The 21278-nt window shown below is 34.5% G+C and overlaps 1 protein-coding gene across 1 annotated transcript; it reads left to right on the top strand.

Moving 5' to 3' along the window:
• The first annotated feature begins 4931 nt into the window (after window positions 1-4931).
• LOC144438276 (neuronal acetylcholine receptor subunit alpha-9-like) lies at window positions 4932-20358 on the top strand. The gene is made up of 8 exons (XM_078127329.1): window positions 4932-5174; window positions 14335-14480; window positions 15483-15527; window positions 16094-16203; window positions 16977-17421; window positions 17998-18082; window positions 18447-18642; window positions 19754-20358. Exons 1-8 carry the CDS (start codon window positions 5105-5107, stop codon window positions 20184-20186), a joined length of 1530 nt encoding a protein of 509 aa, XP_077983455.1. The 5' UTR covers window positions 4932-5104; the 3' UTR covers window positions 20187-20358.
• Window positions 20359-21278: the final 920 nt, after the last annotated feature.

The following is a 21278-nucleotide window of genomic DNA, read 5'->3' as shown; positions in this document are numbered from 1 at the left end:
ACAAACATGTCAATCGGGTACTGATAAAACATTTCCCATTCTAGCTAGGTACAAATTTAAGTATTATGTGCTGATGTGTATTATAGTATGATGTGTTCCATATATGTTGCTTTATAACCAAGCAAATTATTAATGAAACATCTTCGAGGAATAATTTTATAGATTTCGAATTTTAGAAAGGAAAGTTAACATCAAAACAGCCGATAGTGTTTCGTCTGAATACACCGTGTCGTCATCTTTTTGTATTTTTTGATCAGCAAATTAATTTAAGTCAGTGTTCAACTCATTTGTATGAATTTTCTGAAAATGGTGTAATTTTCGAAAACGTGCCGCCATTGATGTTTTCATCCTATACGTTTCATAGGACTCAAAACCAGTTCTGAATAGATAGAACTAAATGCTTCACGCTTCTGTGAAAACCGTGATTACAACACGGAGTCGTATTAATGGTCTTTTCACGACCCTGTCATGACAAATTGCCCTGTTGCGTCAAATGAAGCTTAGTTTTCCCTCTTGGTGATTTCCCGAAAACAACCCTGGATAAAAGAAAAACCTCGTTAGAGTAAGGAACGCGTACGATGCTATCGCGTAATTATCAGGGACTTGTTTGGAATCAGACGAGGATCAGACAAACTCGGATGTCTGTTATTTTGAGCTGCTGCACTATAGCCCATAATGGTAGAACACAGTAGTTCAAACCAACCGGAAAGGACTATTGGGAAATGAAATAGCTCGTTAGACTATAACAAGATCGAGACTGTAAGCGATTATCCACAATCTCTTTTGAGCCAGACAAGAATTCGATAAAGTGATGTCTTAGTTATTGTCATGTCTTTGTAAGAATGTCTGGCACATCACTAAAATACTCATACGAAAGACCTCGCTAAATGTGTGCTGTTGAAGAAAACCAGCTTCGAAGTGCCAACTCATAATGCATATCCCTCCAGGCAAACAAATCTTCTACTAGCCATTATAGATGTCATAAGATACTGATTGTGATATTGAACGTATGCAATAATACACCGAATGACAAAATATTTGACAGTCTGAGAGTTTTCAAAGTTAACGTATAAATGTTTCAGGAAACCTTTCTGTACTTTATTAGATTGGAATGTGATGATGTTATGAACCGAAGAGAAAGATTTTGCATATGTAATATCCCTACGACTATTTAAAGCAATAGATGTTGAACGCAAAAATTGGTGATTATTTTCCTACATTTCCTTATTCGGTGCATGATACTAGTACAGTACAAGGAGGGTGGGTTTAGGGAATATTACTGAGCTACCAAAGATGTATAATAAAGTAAATATAAAATTCGAAAGCCGGCGACGTATTATCAAGTACAAACACGCTCATTCAGTCACGTTTATTCTTTTTATCTTTTGAATTAATTATTATCAAACAGAAAGGACACGAAGGCGACAAGCAAGTCAAATATCACGTACGTGTACATTCTAACTCAAACAATGTGTGGTTGAGTTTCTACGAAGATGCTACAGAATTGTGCAATCGATTGCTCCTAGCAAATCATAAAATTGATTTGAAGGAGGTAGGAAATGAGTTTACTTGCCTAAAATCACGCAAAATAAAACGTTTACTCGATCCTCTACCCTGCTGTGACTAATAATGACTTCGAAGACTTGCTGTGAACATTTTCTGATGTTCAGTTTGATATTCAGCTTATTCTTAACCATATTGCTTTGTGTCTCCTGAAATTCAGATTGCATTAAACCCTTGCAATTCAACGGATTACCGAAAGTCGTCATGTAAGGACTGTTTTAAATGAGTAGGTGTTGCATGCAGCAATGAAAACTGACGGCCAAATTTATAACCTATCATACTGTCATCAAAGTGCAACTTAAACGTAATAAATCAATACAACATTTATCTAAGTAAATGGCGCAAATCTCTTTGTCGTTTTTAAGTGGTTGATGATATATTGGACCTATCATAGTACGCTACAACCTTTACACAATAAGGCTTATACATCATCTAAGTAAAATTAATCAACATGACATGACATCCAGGATTACTGTACTAAGGTTTTGCTTCCAGAAGGACGTGCCTTGAGATAACAATGGAAAATTTAATAATACGCTGTATGTACGCATTGTCCGAAGGATATGATTTTGATGATGTGTATGCGTATTCATAATTTGCAGAGATTAAAAATTGTAGCTATATTTAAAGTATCACTTTCAGATTTCCGAAGCTATGTTATCATATGTTACTATGGCAAGTATCAACAGAATGAAATCACAATTTTTATGATAGTATGGCACCATGATATCCCAGACAGGTAGATTCATTATTTGATTTTGCGATCATGTTGAAATAAGTTGGCGTATTATATCATTTTTAATCTCGTCAGAGAAATAAACACGTTCATTAAATATATACAAATAAAGCCATTTGAAAATAGACTACTGTTCCTTTGTTATGTTGTCCTGAAAACTCTTCCTCATATGTATTCGAATCATTCTCATTCTTTACATACGTTGTGTTGTGTTTATGTTGCCTTGCTTTATGCAATTAGCGGGCTAAACCTGATCCTTGCTGTCATTATCAGTGAAGTTTGTCTTGATTGGTATTAAAATATTTAAATTAACACTGATTTGTGAGTTGATGGCACATTGGCCGTGATGCCTAACTTGAGCCTTAAATTTCAATCACATGTTAAACCTTATCAGTTCAAAATCCATGAATTTAAAATATTGATTTTCGCTGTCTAATTTGTACGCACATGACATGTATGGTAGCCGAGCAGCTGCAACTTTCAGAGCTATTGTACGTTTATGGAAAACTGCTATTTGCCCCATTCAGTGCAACAGATGTTGACTGCAATGTGCTTGCAAAACCTTCGAATCGTGGATATGAGGTCAAGATATAATAGACTCGTTTATATGGATTTGCAAAGGAAGAAATGAGAAATGAATGTCAAACAGTAACCATTTCATTTCTACTTCATTTTTCAACATTTTGCAAGCTAAGATTTAGTAGTCTGATATCAAGTCGGGAAATATGTTATTTAAATGTCTGTTTTACATTTTTAAAATCATTACATTACATTATATGTCTTTGGCTTTAGTTCGTTCTTGTTCAGTGACTTCGATTCACGTAAACATTCTATACCAGTCCCGAAATAGACATGATCGATCGAATTAGCTCTACCTGTGCGTGATTTGCATACAATTTATCTCGTGCCTGATTGGCTGAAAAGAACTTCAGAATCAGTGATTTTATGGATGGCTATATGTTATTTGAGATACCGCAAATAGCAAAAATTAAGCTAAGTACAGAATTTAGAGAAATTGGTTATGTTTCTGACTACCTGCGTCCATTTGAAAAAATAAAATGGCATTAGAAGGGGAGTTATTTGGCCACATTTTCTGAGATTAAAGATGGCGTACGGTCAAAAGGTCGATGCAATAACTGTCTCAGTGGAAAACTTTTGAAATACTGCTTTATTTGCAGTTACTCTCTAGGACATTTAACTTACTGACTATGTTTCATTTCTTATCTCTATTTGTATTTTCTGGACATTTACACAAGTCATCTTATTGCCACAACTCCTGTTTTTGTTTTATATGTCTTATGCATTTATACTTGCTGTTATCACTATTTGCAGTTATGTTACTCAGAAGAACTAATCTAATACTAACTGACAGACATGTTTGTGATCTATCAATACAGAAAGGCTGAAAGCGTTGAGTATATACATTACATTTTCAATTTATGTTTCCTGTTTCTAATTAACTAGATTGAAGTCAACAATATTTCTTCAGCAAGGTTTTCACACTTTAACTTCATCTTAATATGTTTCGACTTAATCTTTCTGCATCAATCTTCGAAGGAACAATCGACAACGCCAAAACGTCAAACCAAGACTTGATATGATTTGATTTATGTGAATGATTGTATTTTAAATCTATTGAAACAAAATTATTTCTCCTCTGCTGACATACCATACAAGTAAATCAAACTTAAAAAACCAACTCTGAAAGGATTTACAAATTTAGAATTCAAGCTTGCACATGAAGATCTAAAGCTCAGTAACAACTGGATCAGATTGCTCGTTAGTTTTGTTACCATTTGCAAACCCCTCAGATAAAAGAAAGAGCAGGATTTATGGCAGAGTGGGCCTGAAGAGAAAATATGGGGGCACGGCAAAAATGGGGTGGTCTGAAAGGTGACCACAAAATGTTTTGTTCATGATTTGAACCAATTTCAACACCAGAAGCAGTCGTTTACCGAGTGCAATTACAAAATATCTTACCGTCTCTATCTATCGACTACCCCCCCCCCTCTCTCTCTCTCTCTCTCTCTCTCTCTCTCTCTCTCTCTCTCTCTCTCTCTCTCTCTCTCTCTCTCTCTCTCTCTCTCAATATTTAATATATATATCACATGAGAGGCATCTTGTGCAGAACTATATAAATGAAGACAAACCATATGCACAGGCATTTTGTTTAGAACTACGATATACTAGTACACCATATACAAAGACAATCTGTACATTTGTCAATGTAATCTCTCACCACTAACGCACTGTCTCTTCTGTATACATCTATTCATGACCACTAATTGTTCTGTATAATCTATGTATATGTTTGACCGACACTTGAACACACCATAACGTGAAACATGTCCAATTACAAATTGTAAATTAACTTCAGAATAACAGTGTTTTATTTCATACTGGTCAACAACATCCGCGTTCACAGAGTATCCAAATACGTCATCCCATTGGTTGAATGAGTAGGAATACTAGAGAGCAATATTCATCAAATACATTGTTAGAGGCTACAACGAATCACCAGGGCGTCAAATAAATATCTACTAATCTACATATTTTACATATTCATGACTGCTATATACAGTCTTAGTATTTTGGCGAGTTTAAACAAGAGGTATTTATTTGATAACATACGTATGCGAGAGCATACACATGATTTTGCACGCTTTTGATCATAAGTCGATCGGAAAAGGCAGGTTTACACACCTACACTCTCAGTGTTAATGTATTGCAAGCCACAAAATTATCGCTTTACTTCAATGACTGGACAGTGGTAATACGTTCATCAACTCGTCTGACTTCTAAAACATGGACATTTTACACATGGCATATTTATGTCTGTATATTTGGTCGAGCCACATCTCGGTTCGTGCAGAAGGTAAGTGTAAAACGTTTTCTGTTACGATATGTTCAATGTCTCCTGAAATTAAATCATTCGTATTAGCAGTAAGATACAACGCAAGTTTGTGGTTTCAAAGGGCAAATAAGTTAGTAAGTTATTTTTAAAGTGAAGATACAAGGTAAGAAATATGTTGCATTTAAAGGCATTGTTCGTCAAGTCTATAAATGATATGTAACAGATATTTTAAGAATTACTTTATATTATTTCCAGCTGTTACATGTACATGATTTAAAACATATTGATAGCCTTTACAATGTATGCTTAAAAAATGAGTGTCTATTCCCATTTTTCTACATAAAAAGAAAAAACAGACATAGGTACACAAAAAGCGGTCGAAAATGCATAATCTCCCATTTCCCTTTTCCAATGGTTAATTTTGCAAGCAACGAAGGAAATCCTTGTTACGGGGAAACTAGCCTGTTAGAATATGATTTGTGATGTGTCTGATAACCCCACCGTAAGAGTTTGGTTTATGTTCATATTGTGCTGGATGATTCTGTTTACGGCCATTGAATCTATTATTTCACTAGTGGACAGGAGAATAAAGCGTTATGATGGTAAATTTCTAAACAACGTATATAAATGTTATAGGCGCCAAGCAACGTCAACAATGCCGTTATTTATAGCAAACTCGGTGAAAGATTAAATGGAATTTATTAGTTATGATAAAAATTCTCATATTCACGATTATCTTAATCGTCTAATATTTCACCACCATATGCAATCATATTTGATAGTGATGTACGTAATTACTGACTGCACAACATCCTTCCACTATGTGATGGTGGAATATGTAGCGCTTTGTTAGTTATTTATAGACTTCAGTTGAAGTTCATTTAGTAAAGTCTAATGTAAACTAAGTTCGGCTGCAAAATTGATTTAGCGCTGACTTAATGCACAGACGTTTTCCACTCTTTATGGCAGCCACGTTTCATTAAGTTGAGTTACTTGAGATATTGATTTGCAGAGTTTATCTTTACTCAGCCTGGTTTCAGCAATGTATACTGTAGTCTGTGTTGTTCTTAGTTAACTCATATGAAGTGAGATGAATTGAGCAAGGATGAGATGATTTGGGAGTTGGGTACACTGGAGATAGATTCACTTCAGGTGTACATCACATACTATTGAAATTTACGTTTGTTCTATCTCTGGACAATGATCAATAATCGTGTTACACATTTAAGACTAATGTTAAAACTATAGATCAACTGGGACTTAATTAACGCTCGTTCATCTTTTCACTAAGGTTTGTATCCTCTGAACCTCGTTTGCAATAGTAAAGTTTCATCGTAGCTTTAAGTTACTTTAATTTTCACTAGTTTAATTTCCGGAATTGGGATATTCATTAAAAGTCTGATTTATCCTACCGGTTTACATTCTATCTCATGTTTCTTTTTCATTTTACCGGCTAACGGTCAGTAGTCAGGATGCGATTGTAGAACAATCATCATTCAATAGGTACGGCCTTCTAATAAAAGCGTATATAATGTTTTACGATTTGACGGCTCTCATTCACATTTCAGTTAATTCAGGTAAAATTACAAAGTCAGTAGACATGCTCTGACAACTGAACTTTTCTGCCATGCATTCCTATTACAACTAAAGTAGATTTAAATAAACGCATGCTTGTTCTGATCGCTGAAGTCGTAAAAAGACGAAGTCGTAAAAACCATTCCCTATACCTTTGCGAGGATTGGTAAAAAAAAGTTCATGTGCATCGACATGCAATTTCGAATGCATACTCGTACATGAAAAATGACCCGTTCTTAATCATACACTGAATGTATACCATCAAAATGAAATCAAAGTCAGCAAATTATGTTGTTAATGAAAATACTGTCAAGCACTCCAAAGACAAATGAATAACGTTGTACGGAATGATGACCATGCACAGTAAATGTGATATCATATTATATCAGTATTATCTAATGTATACGTGGTAGTATTTACAAAATGATTGATATATAGAGTTGCTACGAGCGAGGCAGCTACTTCATAATTATTCATAGATGCACCCAAAATGTCACTAATAAATGATTGTATTTCACTGTGAAAGATTGATCGACATATCTTCAGTTATTATCGCTGTACGGTTATAAAGTAACATCTTGCTGTGTTAAAGTCTACACTACTCTATCTAGAAATGCTTAAACGATTTGACAAGTTAACGATTTACGTAGCTGCATATTTGAACACAGTTTATAGTTTTCAAATACCTCCATCGTGGTTGTTCATATGAAATTGTGCAATTGCAAAGCCATATTTTCTGACTGAAATAAAATACAACATAACTGTACAGTATGTGCTATACTTGTAGCTTAGCATCGTTAATCCTATAAAAGTTCGTATTAACGTACATTGTTGATGTGGTCGCAAATAAAGACAGTGGCGCTTTTTCTGCCAATTAAAACAACAAATTCAGAACATTCTTTTTTAGGGAGCTGCAATTGTCGCACCATGTGTTGAATTTATGAAGTTAGTTTTGATATACATGATTAAGATGATGATAAACAAGTCGTGATCATTTTTTGGAAAATAATGTAAATTTAGAATATTAACAAAAGTCGGTGCTTAAATTACAAAAAAGAATTGTAAAAAAGGGTGGAACATATGTAAATGCACGTAAATTCGTGACTCTACGAAATACCAACTGGAATAAAGTGGACAGATACTTTTTTCGTTTACATCCTGATAAATCATCCTTGTCACTTGTCACAATGAATCGAACAAGTGATCCTCAAAATATTACACTTAGGGTAAGAAATCACAGTATACATGTCGGATGAAATGCGGTATATAAATCACATCACGATTGTGAAGCTTTAAAAGCCATTCTCATATAATTTGATATTCATACAAAATGACTACATCATATCCCCGCGAGAATTCATGTTATCACCTTTAACTCCATGATTAAATGTAATCGGACGTAGGCATAACATTTGTCATATAGGTACTGACGTGCAGCTTGCATCTTGTGTCACGTGATAGAGTGATCAGTCTCAAAAATGTTTTTAGTTGACGTGCCACCATATAATATCAGTCAAACGTGGTAAAGGGCAGCTGAAAATTAGTGGATTTTACTGTACTAACCTCTAACTATAATATCAAAGATTACAGGCTAGATTGTCACATGTATTTCTAATGACAAATTAAGCCAAAGACAATGCTGCTTAAGCATCATTGTTTTACAAAAATCACAATTCTTGTTGCGTTTCTAATATATTCAAATACATTGCAGTTTGGTTGATGCCGTTTGCGCTAACGCTGAATGCAACTTACTGACTTGATAACGATTTCTGTTCAGAGTGTAATATTCCAAACTAAAAATACGTTTAAAGTAACGAGTTTGATACGATTATGTTTGTAAAGTATAACATTGCGATGCTCGAGAAATGAATTAGTTAAGCAGATACGTTCTATGCAAACAAAGACCGTTTTTTCCTTCTCAAAGGGGAAATCTACACACTTTTAAAATTAGTTAAAGGATGTGACTCTACTTGTACAAATTGTATTACACACACATTGCTACTCACTGATATGGGTGAAATTTACATATTCACCTGTAGTTAATACGTAAAGGAGTTCTATTTTTGATTTGCAAAAAGTTCTGGTGAAAACACATCACATTTAGGAGATATGTGTAATGACAATTTAAATGGTAAATGGTAACCTGTTCACCCAATGAAAACCAAAGCATCTGAGGTCAACGGTTCCTCTATTATCTATGTCTTACAGATAGACAGAAGTCACTGATTCAAACACAAGGAACTTCATTAATTTACATGTCTAAAATTCTGCATTAATTTACATGTCTAAAATTCAAGGAAAACTTTGTAGGTTTTTAAATACATTTCAATCACACTAAATATTCCACTCTACTAATTGCCCATGTACAATAATGAGGCAGTTTAAACGCTTTGCAAGAAAGATTACTGTTTAATTGGATGCGGTGCTTAGGTCCAGTTAAAAGACATTGTATGCATATACTTAATGTAGATGGGTAAGATGAATAATGTGCATTAGCCACATTGCTTATCACCAGTACGTTTAGATTAGCCTGGTCGATTGTTTTAATTCAAGTGGAGCAGGCAGTGTCAACAATTTAATCAATCTAAGAGGAATAGTTCAAGAGAAGTCAATTAAAATGTTTGATTTACACAGCCATAAAAATGCAAACTCAAAGCACCTCAATGGTAAGAAGCCCAGTCCTTCTAATGACATTATCAAGATTGGACAGAGAACGATTAGTCAGTATTACTGATTGATTAGCATGGCATGAAATCTTTAGGGATAGTTTAAAGTCTTTCTTCCTTTTTATTCAGTTGTGCATATGTACATTTACAACCTTCAAATTTCTTACTGATGTGTAAATACATAATCAGTCATACTCATAGAGAAAAAATATGTTTATTTAAAGACTATGATATCAGCATATGAATTCTGCCTTGAGAATAATATAACTACCATTAACACCTGTTATATATATGCACGGTCCTTTTCAATCGTATAGGAATCCATAAGTAAATAGTGATTTACTTGTATAATCTGGACATGAAAGTTTCGACTTAGCAGCGGGAACACAAAGGGTTGGATTGAAAACAAGTTGATGCCTTTTCATTTCATCAGAACAATACTTTTCTGGCATATCCGTAAAGTATTTTTCAATTAAATGAAATGGACATATACATAAATCTGGGGAAACGGGCATTAAGATGGACATAAGCATGCCAGCAATCGCAGTTTCTTTTCCTAAGTTCGATATCTAACCTGTAGTCATATTTCAAACTAATCATTCACGATTCTATCAGGGACATTTCTCTGTCGTGTGTTTACCTGTCATCTGCCATTTTGCTGATGAGTGCTGGTTGGCTTATTGCGAGTTATTTGTGTCGTCGAAAATAGCATCGGTCATACAAAGCGCTACTACTGTGTCATATCAATCTGTTAGAAACATGTGTGTATATATTGCATGAATAATCACGTCACAGCTTATAACATATGCGGAGATTTAGTTCATGCTCGGATGATTGTATGTGAGAGAAGACTTTTATTTTTAGTTCACTGCGTCCGGCTCTAATACAGGTGCTGCAAGACAAAGGAGGTGAATAACATAATACATAAAATACTGGCAACTATTTTTGTCAAACATTATCCTTACAAGTTTCCTTAGTAATACTGGTTTGAAAAACACCGTACACAGAGATCTTTCAAGACTGTAGTGTCGGTAGTTCAAAATTGATGAGTTTGATAAAATTGATACATTTCTGGTCGATAACAGTACTACTTTCACAACAATTTCTCTCTTAGAGTCTGCATTTTAAAGTCTGTCTCATCTCTACTGATTAACGTAACATTTCTGAATTAGAATTTACACAAGACTTAACATTCCTATAAACAGCATACAATATAACACTTATACCTTTTCCAAATAACTTTAGTTTACTATTACACAGTAATCAAGAATGATTTACCGTGTCGAAATTTCTCTTCCGAGTCCGCCGAGATAGTTTTATCGACATGTGCATGTAAGATAAATACATGATCGATTTTACTATGTTGTGCACCATACGATATCTCATAAAATTTCGTTAACTCCTGACAATTTCTACAATTCCTTACTTAAGCCCAGGATTAAAATGATGGTTAAGATATTCAAAATCTATATATTTAGTCAAGAGGGGAATTATCATTCCAATGATACAATTGGGAATTTTTCGGACTCAAGCACATTCTAAAAACAAAATGTCGTACACACCCAAGAATTAAAAAATTATGTCAAATCGTATGGATCCGGACCTGATACAATTCTGAATCATAGCTTGTTCAAATTCATGATTGGCTTATATCTTGTATTTTGTTGTCTTGCGTTGTACGGCCTGAGGATCATTTGCGATTTCTTGATCGAAAGAGTTGCATGAACGTACCACTCATGAATATAAACAGCTTGACATCATTTCCCATGGGCAAGATCACGATATTATTTAGATTCTTCAGTAAATCTTGCAATTTTCGTTTTTCACTTCGGCTAATCTCTCCGAACACTCTCTTGGCATTCAAAAGCTCATTTATAGTTACTTCACCACCGTTGCGTCTAAACGAATTCAACTTGTTATACATTAGACTTTACATACATTTCTTTTGGCGACATGTGTCCTTGAACCAAACACCTTGACCCATCTGTATTTCGGAATGTCCGGAATTCTTCGTTCTCATTAGAAGATAACTATCAGGAAAAAGACCGTATGGATTTGTTTAAAAGATTCAACAACTTCTGGAAATGTAGATTTACAGTCCTCTTTCTAACGAAAGCATATGTATTTTGTTGTTTTGTTGTTGCTGGGGGTTTCGACTGACCCACTTCACTAGGAGAATTCGAAATGTGGTGATGTGTGAAATTACAGACACGATTTTAATTTCACTTTAGAGGTAGGTGATCAATTCCGCTACAATCGTAGGTTTTCATGCCAATTATGGCTGTCATTCAGAGCACGTGATACAATCACCAACGTGATTTCAATGGAACACTCAACCTCAATTTGTATAATGTTTCTAGCACCATTAACAGTTAATGAGTTATGATGACGGTAAAATGGTGAGGGGGGTTGGAGGGGGGTTATGAAAAATATTTGTGTCAAGGAGGGGGGGGGGGGTTACGAAAAAATTTCAAGCCAGGTAGGGGGGTCACTCAAATTTTGTGGATTTTCGAAGCAATTCCTCCGACTCCCCGGTCGTAAATAATGAAGGCACCCTGCACCCAGAGATCAAGGTCAGGTCAAACGTTAAACGTCAACGTTCAAGGTCTTGAAGAGAAAATTTGCATCTGATGATATAGGTAGAAACTTGAAACTTTTACTTAAAATTAAGCGTTGGAAGTGTTTTTCATTCATTGATTATACATTGTATACTGAGTATTCAATTATCATATTGCAACATCTCAAAAAGTCTCGCGACAGGCCCTCACGTGTAGATTACCGGTTGTCACTCTTAAGAATGCTAACTATTATACCCTCGGATTTAATGCTACAAGTGGCAATTTCACATAAATGCCAACCAGTCAGTTTTATGTATACCATGTTTAAACAAACACAAAATGCAATTATAATTCAAATGGTGATGTTTTTCTTCATTCATCCGGTGTACAATATTGCAACTGAATACATAACAGGAATGGTCATTACCTCAAACGACATGAAAATAAAGCGGTGCCAGAGGAATTTCTTCAAATCGCAGTGTGTTCTCCTATGTAATCAGGAAACTCTGTTTACTTTCTCTTTACAAGGGAACAAGCTTTTAATGTTGTGTTTACCCAGAATAACACATTTGTTTTTCTATATTATAAATCGACCCATCATCATGCTTTTCACAGAATAAACATGCAATTACCATTTTAAATATGTACAGTACACAGGACATGACAGTCAGAGGGGGGTAATCGGGTAGTGCATCTTTTGGGAAAGCAATCTCACGTATGAATACCCCCATCCCCACCCCAACAACTGAGCATCGTTCATTTACTATTGGTGATGACATTCGCATATTTACCGTCAAGTACACTTCACACTTGGTCGCCTATGGTTTGCTGTAAACTGAAAATGGTTGTTCATCGCATGATAATGAATGTGAAATGCCAACGCGAACATGCCGATTGAATCCGGCTTTCCCAACTTGTAGTTTTTAGTGTACAAATACCCCTAGTAGAAAGAAGATTAAGACGCTATTCAATATAACGGAACAGTATCGCTCAATCATTCATCATTCTAAATCATTCTAGATTAGTGTAAAAAAATTAGAAATATGAAACTAATTTTGTAACTTACACAGATGTGTGTTCAGATATAATGGTTCACCTTCAAGAACATTAAGACATTCATTTTCACACAAAAATACATTTTGTGTCCAAGACAGTTTTACCGACATGCCTTCCAGTTTTAATAGCTAAAGTATGGCTTGAGCAAAGAATTTTGCTAATGCTATTTTATACCTGGATATATGGATACTTTGTAAATATAAAACCTGAGTCTTGGGGATCATTCAATTCTTGTTGATAACGATCAGTTTATCTTTGGTGAAATAATTCATTATTATTATTTATATATATGTATATGTATATATATATATATATATATATATATATATATATATATATATATATATATATATATATATATATATATATATATATATATATATATATATATATATATATATAAATAATAATAATAATGAATTATTTCACACTTCATCACAATTGATATATAAATGTTTTTTGTGTTGGGATATGAATGATGTCACGTACTGCTAACTTTTTACTGCCTAGCCTACTGATAGTATGAGTCAATTGGAGTTAAACACTGTGTTATCACATTGTAAATTATGTACGATGAAGATTAATCTTTAACAGATGTTTTTATTCTTAGTAGGTAGGGTAAAGGTCTTCCAGCTACTGGCAAAACTTCATTATATAGTACGAATCTCCTATTCATGTATACCAACATTACACATATACACGCACGAAACCAGAATTTTTCAATAATATATAATGTCTTTTTTTATAATCTTGTTCCTTTTGATTCAACATGGTAATGTAATAATGAACACGAATTATATCAAAGGTCAATTCATCTGTCAAAAACACATGTTACTAAATAATATATTTAGATTTAATTGTGCTGAGGTCATCAATCTTTCAGTTTTTGTAATGACAGTTGATAAACAATATCTGATTATTTCTGCATGCTAGATTAAACGTTTACTATTTTGACTTAGTTTATTTAATATTAACAAATATTCACACTCACTTTGGTGTAATCATTATGAAGTTGTACTGCCCTAACTCTACTGTGCTTCCGCGAGTCAATTCAATGTTGACTGTTGTCTGGTCGGGTCGCGGGAGTACAATCATACACACTTGGTTAGACCCACCCCTGATGTGTTTTTAGTATAAACTAGGAGAACGTTTCTATCCGTTTCCATTTATTCAAAATATGCCGGGGTTCAAAGCAGAAAAGAAGATCCAAAGAAAGTGAGATTTATATCTACATATTTTGTTGTGAACCAAGAGGTTAGTCATAATAGTTTAACTACCTAATGTTCAGAAAACGTTCAACATGCCACTTTGTTTCATTTTCCGTAGGAAAAAGGTCGTCAATGGAAACGAAGAAGGCTCTTCTGGACAAATTATTTGAGGGGCGTTATCATAGTTCGTTTCGCCCTGTAATAAATGAAACTGATCCTATTGTGGTGACTATGGTATACTCACCAGAGCAGATCGTTGGACTGGTGAGTTGGCTGATGTTTGTTTCGATTACAGTTTACAATGCAGATCTCTTTCAAGGCATTTTGTTTCACAATTTGGCATCAGTGCTGATAAAAATGCCATGGAATGTTTTTAGCTACAGGGTGACATAAAATATTGACTACTATATCAGAAATATCACTATTTCTGTGTGTACTGTTTGTATAAGCTTGCTAGATGCGGTAAAAATTGAATGACAAGCGCATTTAGTTTTCCGCTGATTCATACAATATGGAAATAACTTAGTGGAAGATCAGATGGCAATTAAATTTCATTTCGAGTAAATTCCTGTTTATACAGTTTTACATCAAGTACTTCGCACTTCTTATCAACTTCAACGCTGGTATAGCACTTAGGAGTGTTGCACGGCAGGAATTTTATCAGTTGATATTGCTTTATGGGATAATATGAGTAACACTTTCAGAAACTTCAAATGGTTCTTTATTTATTTCCGTTGTCTGTGAGTCTCTACTATAATAATATCGTTGTATGAAAATTATGGCCTTGATGAATGTGTCTGTCGCAATGCATCATGTGGCAAATATTTGAGCTTAAAACGGAGATATTTTAAGCAAGTCCTCCAGTGAACTATATACTTTATTGTCACAATTAGTATAATCAGGACACTTCTGTACCTTATAGTAAGTTGAGATCTGCAGAGCAGAGATTCAAATGTCTAGATTTTATACTACAGAAATCCATTCGTTCAGTCCTTCTGATAATGTCAAATTGAAAGCTATCTATACAAACTTGATTCTATTCAGTGTGCTACTCTTATGATATTGATAACAAACTAACAATAACGTTTCTCATTTCAAGATTACTACATGAATGAAGTTCAATATTGATTGATTGAATAAGGTATAGAAGGGTTACCAATACATTTAATTACAGCAATTTTAATTAACCTAATTGAGTTATGCAACAACTATTGAGTATGAATGGAAATACATTACATCATAGAATCGTTGTGTTTGTTTCTCCAGGATGAAATACATCAAGTACTGACAACGGCGGCAGCTTTGCATATTGTAAGCTATATTTATAATTCATATATTCTATATATTATATATCTGATAAGCTAAACTTAAGGCCTGATCATTCGTATAAGGATGAAAATAGAGGTATCAGAAACAATTGTCTGGTAGAGATATTAATAGAAAAAAGTGGGTATGGACAAAATGATTCAATGTAATCCTTTTGGACCAAGTGATAAAATAATACTATTAAATGCATACCTGATTGAATCCATGATCTACGTGAAAAATCATTGAACCCTGGAGTGAACAATTTACTCTTTGTCCTGTGGATAAATGAAAAACCCTTCAATATGCCTCTTTTCATGGTTGATGGACATCACATGGTAGGGATTAAAAAGTATTTGCAGTTTAGGTGTTGTGTGATTACGTATTTGTGCATATCTAAGTGAAAGTGGTCATTATTGTACATGGAGGACTAGATGCTCATAATACTTGGCTATTGCTTTGAATATGTCCACGTTACATTTGATTTTCAAGTTTACTTTTTCATTGCAATTCATGTCATCGCTTGATACTATGATTATTGGCCAATCAAATATTGTAATTTTCATTGCCAGACGTGGCGCGATGAGTACTTGCAATGGAACACATCTGAATTTGAGGATATCTACATACTGAGACTGCCAAGCAAGAAGATATGGACACCTCCTATAGTTCTTTTAAATAGGTATAATATAAGTAATATATATTTTTTCAGAAGATATGTTTTTGAAGTGTTCTGTCATATTCCTAGATGTCGTAATTAAGAAATACAATACAAACTATTAGTTTTTGTTCATAAAGCTTTCAACACTCGTACTAGTTTTGTTCAGCAAATATAGATGTATATGTTCTCCCCTATCATATTTTTACCTTTAATTATTTTTCCGTTAATTATTAGTAGAATGATATTCAGTTCTTTGTTCTTTTTCTTCTCTACTGTAATGTAAAATGTTTTGTGCGATGGGCTGAGGCCTTAGCATTTGAAATACACTACTACTATAACAATTGTAATTAAGAAATATTTGGCCATCGGCCATATTGTTTACATCACACAGATAGAATCAGTAGACGTAATTTGTGTTGTTATTAGAGAATGACGAACAAATTTTGATATTTACAAAATTTGAACTTTAACATTATCGCTCTTTTCTTTTCATTGTGGCTTATGATGTAATGTTTTTTTCTATTTAAAAGGTTAACTTCTCTTCTTACTCTAAAATAAGAAGAATCCTTTGAAAATAAAACTAAAAAAGTGATAATAACATTCAATAGTTAAATTGACAGGTACAAAACTTGAATTCTGAATTCGTTACGCTTATTTAATGTTTTCACAGATTTGCTTAGGGACTAAGTGATTCACTTTTTCTATGCATTTTAATAAGTTCAGGAAAATTCTTCAATGGGTAACTATTTTCAAATATAGTCAGTAATTCTTTCTTATTTCCTTGTTCCATACAGTGCCGACAAAGGTCACTTTATGGTGGATACCATAGTATCTGTCTTCAATGATGGTAGTGTGTTATGGTATACCACAGTAACACTCAACACTTTCTGTGGTCTAGATTTCTTCTTCTTCCCTGTTGACAAACAAACATGTACTCAGAGATTTGGCTTGAACGTCCCAGCAGGAATTGTAGGAATGGAATACTTGACTTTACAAGTAGATGAGCAACAAAGTATACCTAATGTGGACAGCTTTGATTCTCGTGATTGGGGGCTGACAAGGATGCGTTCATTCCTTCAAGAAGAAGTCAACTTTTTCGGACCGGAGTTTATTGTTGTTGGTGAATTACAAATTTATAGGAAATCGTTCTTCTATATGATGAATTTCGCTATTCCATGTGCACTCATCTTCTTGTTAACGCTATTTGGATTTCTCCTTCCGCCTGACTCCGGTGAAAAGGTAAGCGTATAGTTGTTGGTTGCACTACTTGTCTCGAAACAAAACAAAACAAAACAAAACAAAACAAAACAAAACAACAAAAAAAAAAAACAAAAAAAAAAACAAAAAAAAAACACAAAACAAAACAAAACAAAACAAAAACAAAACAGAGGCCAAGACAAGTACATAACTACGAACAATTCAAAACAAAAACAAAACAGAACGCTTTGAATTAGTAAAATAAACACAACGTAGGGTTTTTAGACGTGCTTGCAATACAAATATAATCTTGAGCAAGTACACCATTGACTATTTTCCATCCAGTTAGATTTTGCTGACAGAGAAATAAAAATGTGGACAAAAATAAACGACCTAGGTTAATTTTTCTAATTACTTAATTAAGTAGCTATGTGTTGTGAGGGATTGAATGATGTTGATGGATGAATATCACCCGGAGTATTGTAACCCTCGGTCAGTTGGTAAAGTAATCACCGATGTTTATTAACAGACAAATTGGAAAATTGTCAAAATCCTTCATCCTTTTGATTGAAGTGTTTTCCCCTAAACAGTACTCCTTTTGAATTCTTCTATTGATAGGTTGGTCTTAGTGTTACAATCATACTACTTTGTAATGCGATGACTTTCATGATGCCAGAAGCAGCATCGGGTGTCTCCATGATAGGTAAGTAAAACATCAATCTTTTCCAAAGACGTGTGCTCATACTATTTAAGTGTAATTCTTGTTACAACCGATAATGGATGTGTGTATCAAACATCTATAGTCGTCGCTAGATGGCGCTATCATGCCGAATGTGTGAAAGGAACATAAATGTGGCCTTTCGGATAGATCCCTCGTGTTTATGCGTGCGCTTTGTGTTTAATAATGTACGAATACATTATACAGAATGGTTAACATTACATCAAGTACTACTATCACAATTAATCACAGAAATACATGCAATAAATAATTAAAAGATATTTCTAGTTTACCTATCACCCTAGACTATAAAGTGTTGGTTGTGTAACCTTTCACATTGAATTTTCAGCATTGGTGAACATTTTGACTATGGTATTAGTGGCTGCCTTTACTGGTATGAATGTCATAGTATTAAGGTATTGGCACCGTGGAGTGGAAGGTCCTGGAGTACCTAACTGGATGAAAAGAGTAGTTCTCCACCATATGGCAAAATTGTTATGTATGCGAAGAGAACCGCAAGAGATTTCGATATTAAAGAAAGGTTGGTTGGTTGGTTGGTACAGAGTGAAATATATACGAATAACATAGCTTTAGAGATATTTGGGGGGAGGGGGAGAAAGAGAGACTCCCATAGAAAGGTCAGTCAACAATGTATATGGGTACAGTAACTTGATTTAGGGAGGGGGGGGGGTACGCTCAAAAGTTTCACGAAAAAAGTCCCTACACGTGGGTCGACTATTCATCTGAAAATAATGGGTCGATAACATGCATGGGAAACATCTTCATTTCATGTTTTTGAAATATCCCCACATCATCAGAATAATGTAATTGACTGGATGATGGTGACGATAACCCTAACAATGGTTCTGTTTAGCACTGTTACATCTGAACTGAGGTTGAATGGATGTAACTTGTGCAAAGGTGCCTAGCAACAAGACCAAACCCACACCAACAGTCAAATGGTGGTAAAAAGATACTATGAGGGGTGGTAGGCATGTGGATAAAAAAGAACAGCTCATATGAGCCTAGTAACAAGACCACGTCCATAGCAACAGTGAAAGTATGGTATATATTGCACAGATAGATAACAACAGGGATGTCTCTGCATGTAGATGAACATTGACGAATATTAAGACATCAAATCGTACAGTTATGCTTACAACGCCATCGGCACTATTTTTGAGATGTTACACATGGATACGTAGTTTTGAACTTGGGCCGCACACCAACTCTGAAACTTTTGAGCGTACCCCCCCCCCCCCTCCCTAAATCAAGTTACTGTATTGTGTGGAATTGATTTCCCAAATAATTATGATAATCTAAGCACTTCTTTTATATTACACAAAATGGTAGGTTTAATTGACTGGGCCACCATTGAACCTTTGAGGAAGAGGATATATTAAAACTAAAATATTTCTGTTATAGGTTTAGCATACATTCGTAAAACACATTTTACAAGTTGTTTGGTCTATCAGGATCTACAGTGGTACTGGCTTTTTCTAGAATCAAAGAAAGGCAAAGCAAGCAGATTTCAGAAAGGTAACACAAAGTGCAGGGTCCTAGAAGACATCAGTAAATGATTTGGTACAGCAAAGACTTGCAAATCTTGTCCCAAAATCAGTTCGGTGATAATTTCCTGTATATTTTCATATTTAGTGAGACATTTATTGCTGGTTTTGGGTTATTTGTAGGCAAATCTGGGTTCCAAAGAAGAAGTTCAACGACAGCCCCAAATGAAGACAATTGTGAACATCTACTGGAAAACGAAACATTTGAACTTCAAAAGAGCGCCTTTTGGAAATTGTCTGTCGATAGAGACAGCAAATCCATTCCGGAGTTGAGGGAAACTGGCAAAAATGAGTTAAGCACGGCCATATGTGAAAAGAGATTAAGGGAAATCAGTGAAAACTTACAATATTTGGTGGAACGGTCAGTGGATGATGAAAAAGATGATAAGAAAGGAAAGGAGTGGAAAAAGGTGGCAATGGTTTTAAACCGTTTCTTTCTTTGTGCATACATCCTTCTTTGTGTTATTGAGCTTCTGTATTTATTCGTAGAACTAGCTGCATTCCGAAATTTAGAGGACTAAACATGGATTGTATGGGGAAATAGAAAAAAAACATAACTAACTGTATCCCTTAACTTATAAATATATCTAGAGCCGTACACAATCCGTGTCAAAACACTATTAACCTATAAATGGTGGCAGAATAACTTATAAGATTACCTGACCTCAGTGACTGCATTATATGCAGTCAAACAACTACTGTACAGTAACACTATAATCTCCTTGTTACTATGTTAGAACATACGAAAATCACCATATCTGAAACAAAACGTCGTCTCGCTTGACAAAACTCTTACTAACACTGCTACATTTCGTCGTCTGGCACCACAAAAATCTTACCAACGCTGCTACATTTCATCGTCTGGCTCAACAAAAATTATACCAACATGTTCAACACAGACATTTGTCGAGCAAGACAATGAAATGTACCAATGTTAGTAAGATTCTGTAGCCAGACGACAAAATGTAGTAGTGTTTGTAAGATTTTGTAGCCAGGCGACAAAATGTAGTAGTATTAGTAAGATTTTGTAGCCAGACGACAAAATGTAGTAGTGTTAGTAAGGTTTTGTAGCCAGACGACAAAATGTAGTAGTGTTAGTAAGATTTTGTAGCCAGATGATAAAATGTAGTAGTGTTAGTAAGATTTTGTAGCCAGATGATAAAATGTAGTAGTGTTAGTAAGATTATTGTCCAGCCTGAGGACGTTTTGTTTGAGGTTTCGTGATTTTCATTTGTTATTATTATCATTATTATTATTACTGTTTTCATTGCAAATTTTATTCAATGAAATTGTGTAACGTCATAATGCTTACATACCAAGTGGCTAAAATGCATTTAAAAGATGTAGAGCATGAAAGAAAGTAATGACTGTTCACATCAAGGAAAGGTGATTGGGTAACTTTCCTTGTAAATGAGCTTTTTTCGTAAAAGCAACCTCAAACTAGTATACGGAGCAAGTATCTTAGCCTCGTCTGATCACGATATTCAATCCAAGATTCTTGCATTAGTGTTCTTATCAGTAGAGTCACAAGGAGTATACTGGCCACTCTTTTGTTCCAGACCAACTTTTTGACAGCCAGACAAATATTGTTCATACCTAACCCGAACTGGGCC

Source organism: Glandiceps talaboti, chromosome 7 (genome assembly GCF_964340395.1).
Source record: "Glandiceps talaboti chromosome 7, keGlaTala1.1, whole genome shotgun sequence".
Taxonomy (NCBI): domain Eukaryota; kingdom Metazoa; phylum Hemichordata; class Enteropneusta; family Spengelidae; genus Glandiceps; species Glandiceps talaboti.
Note: the sequence above shows the minus strand (reverse complement) of the source record. Positions and strands in the feature narration are given on the sequence as shown.

Coding starts and splice junctions, on each gene's coding strand:
- LOC144438276 (XM_078127329.1), top strand. CDS start 5,105: ATGGACATTTTACACATGGCATATTTATGTCTGTATATTTGGTCGAGC. Junction 15,528..16,093: donor CGGCGGCAGCTTTGCATATT/GTAAGCTATATT, acceptor TTTCATTGCCAG/ACGTGGCGCGATGAGTACTT. Junction 16,204..16,976: donor CCTATAGTTCTTTTAAATAG/GTATAATATAAG, acceptor TGTTCCATACAG/TGCCGACAAAGGTCACTTTA.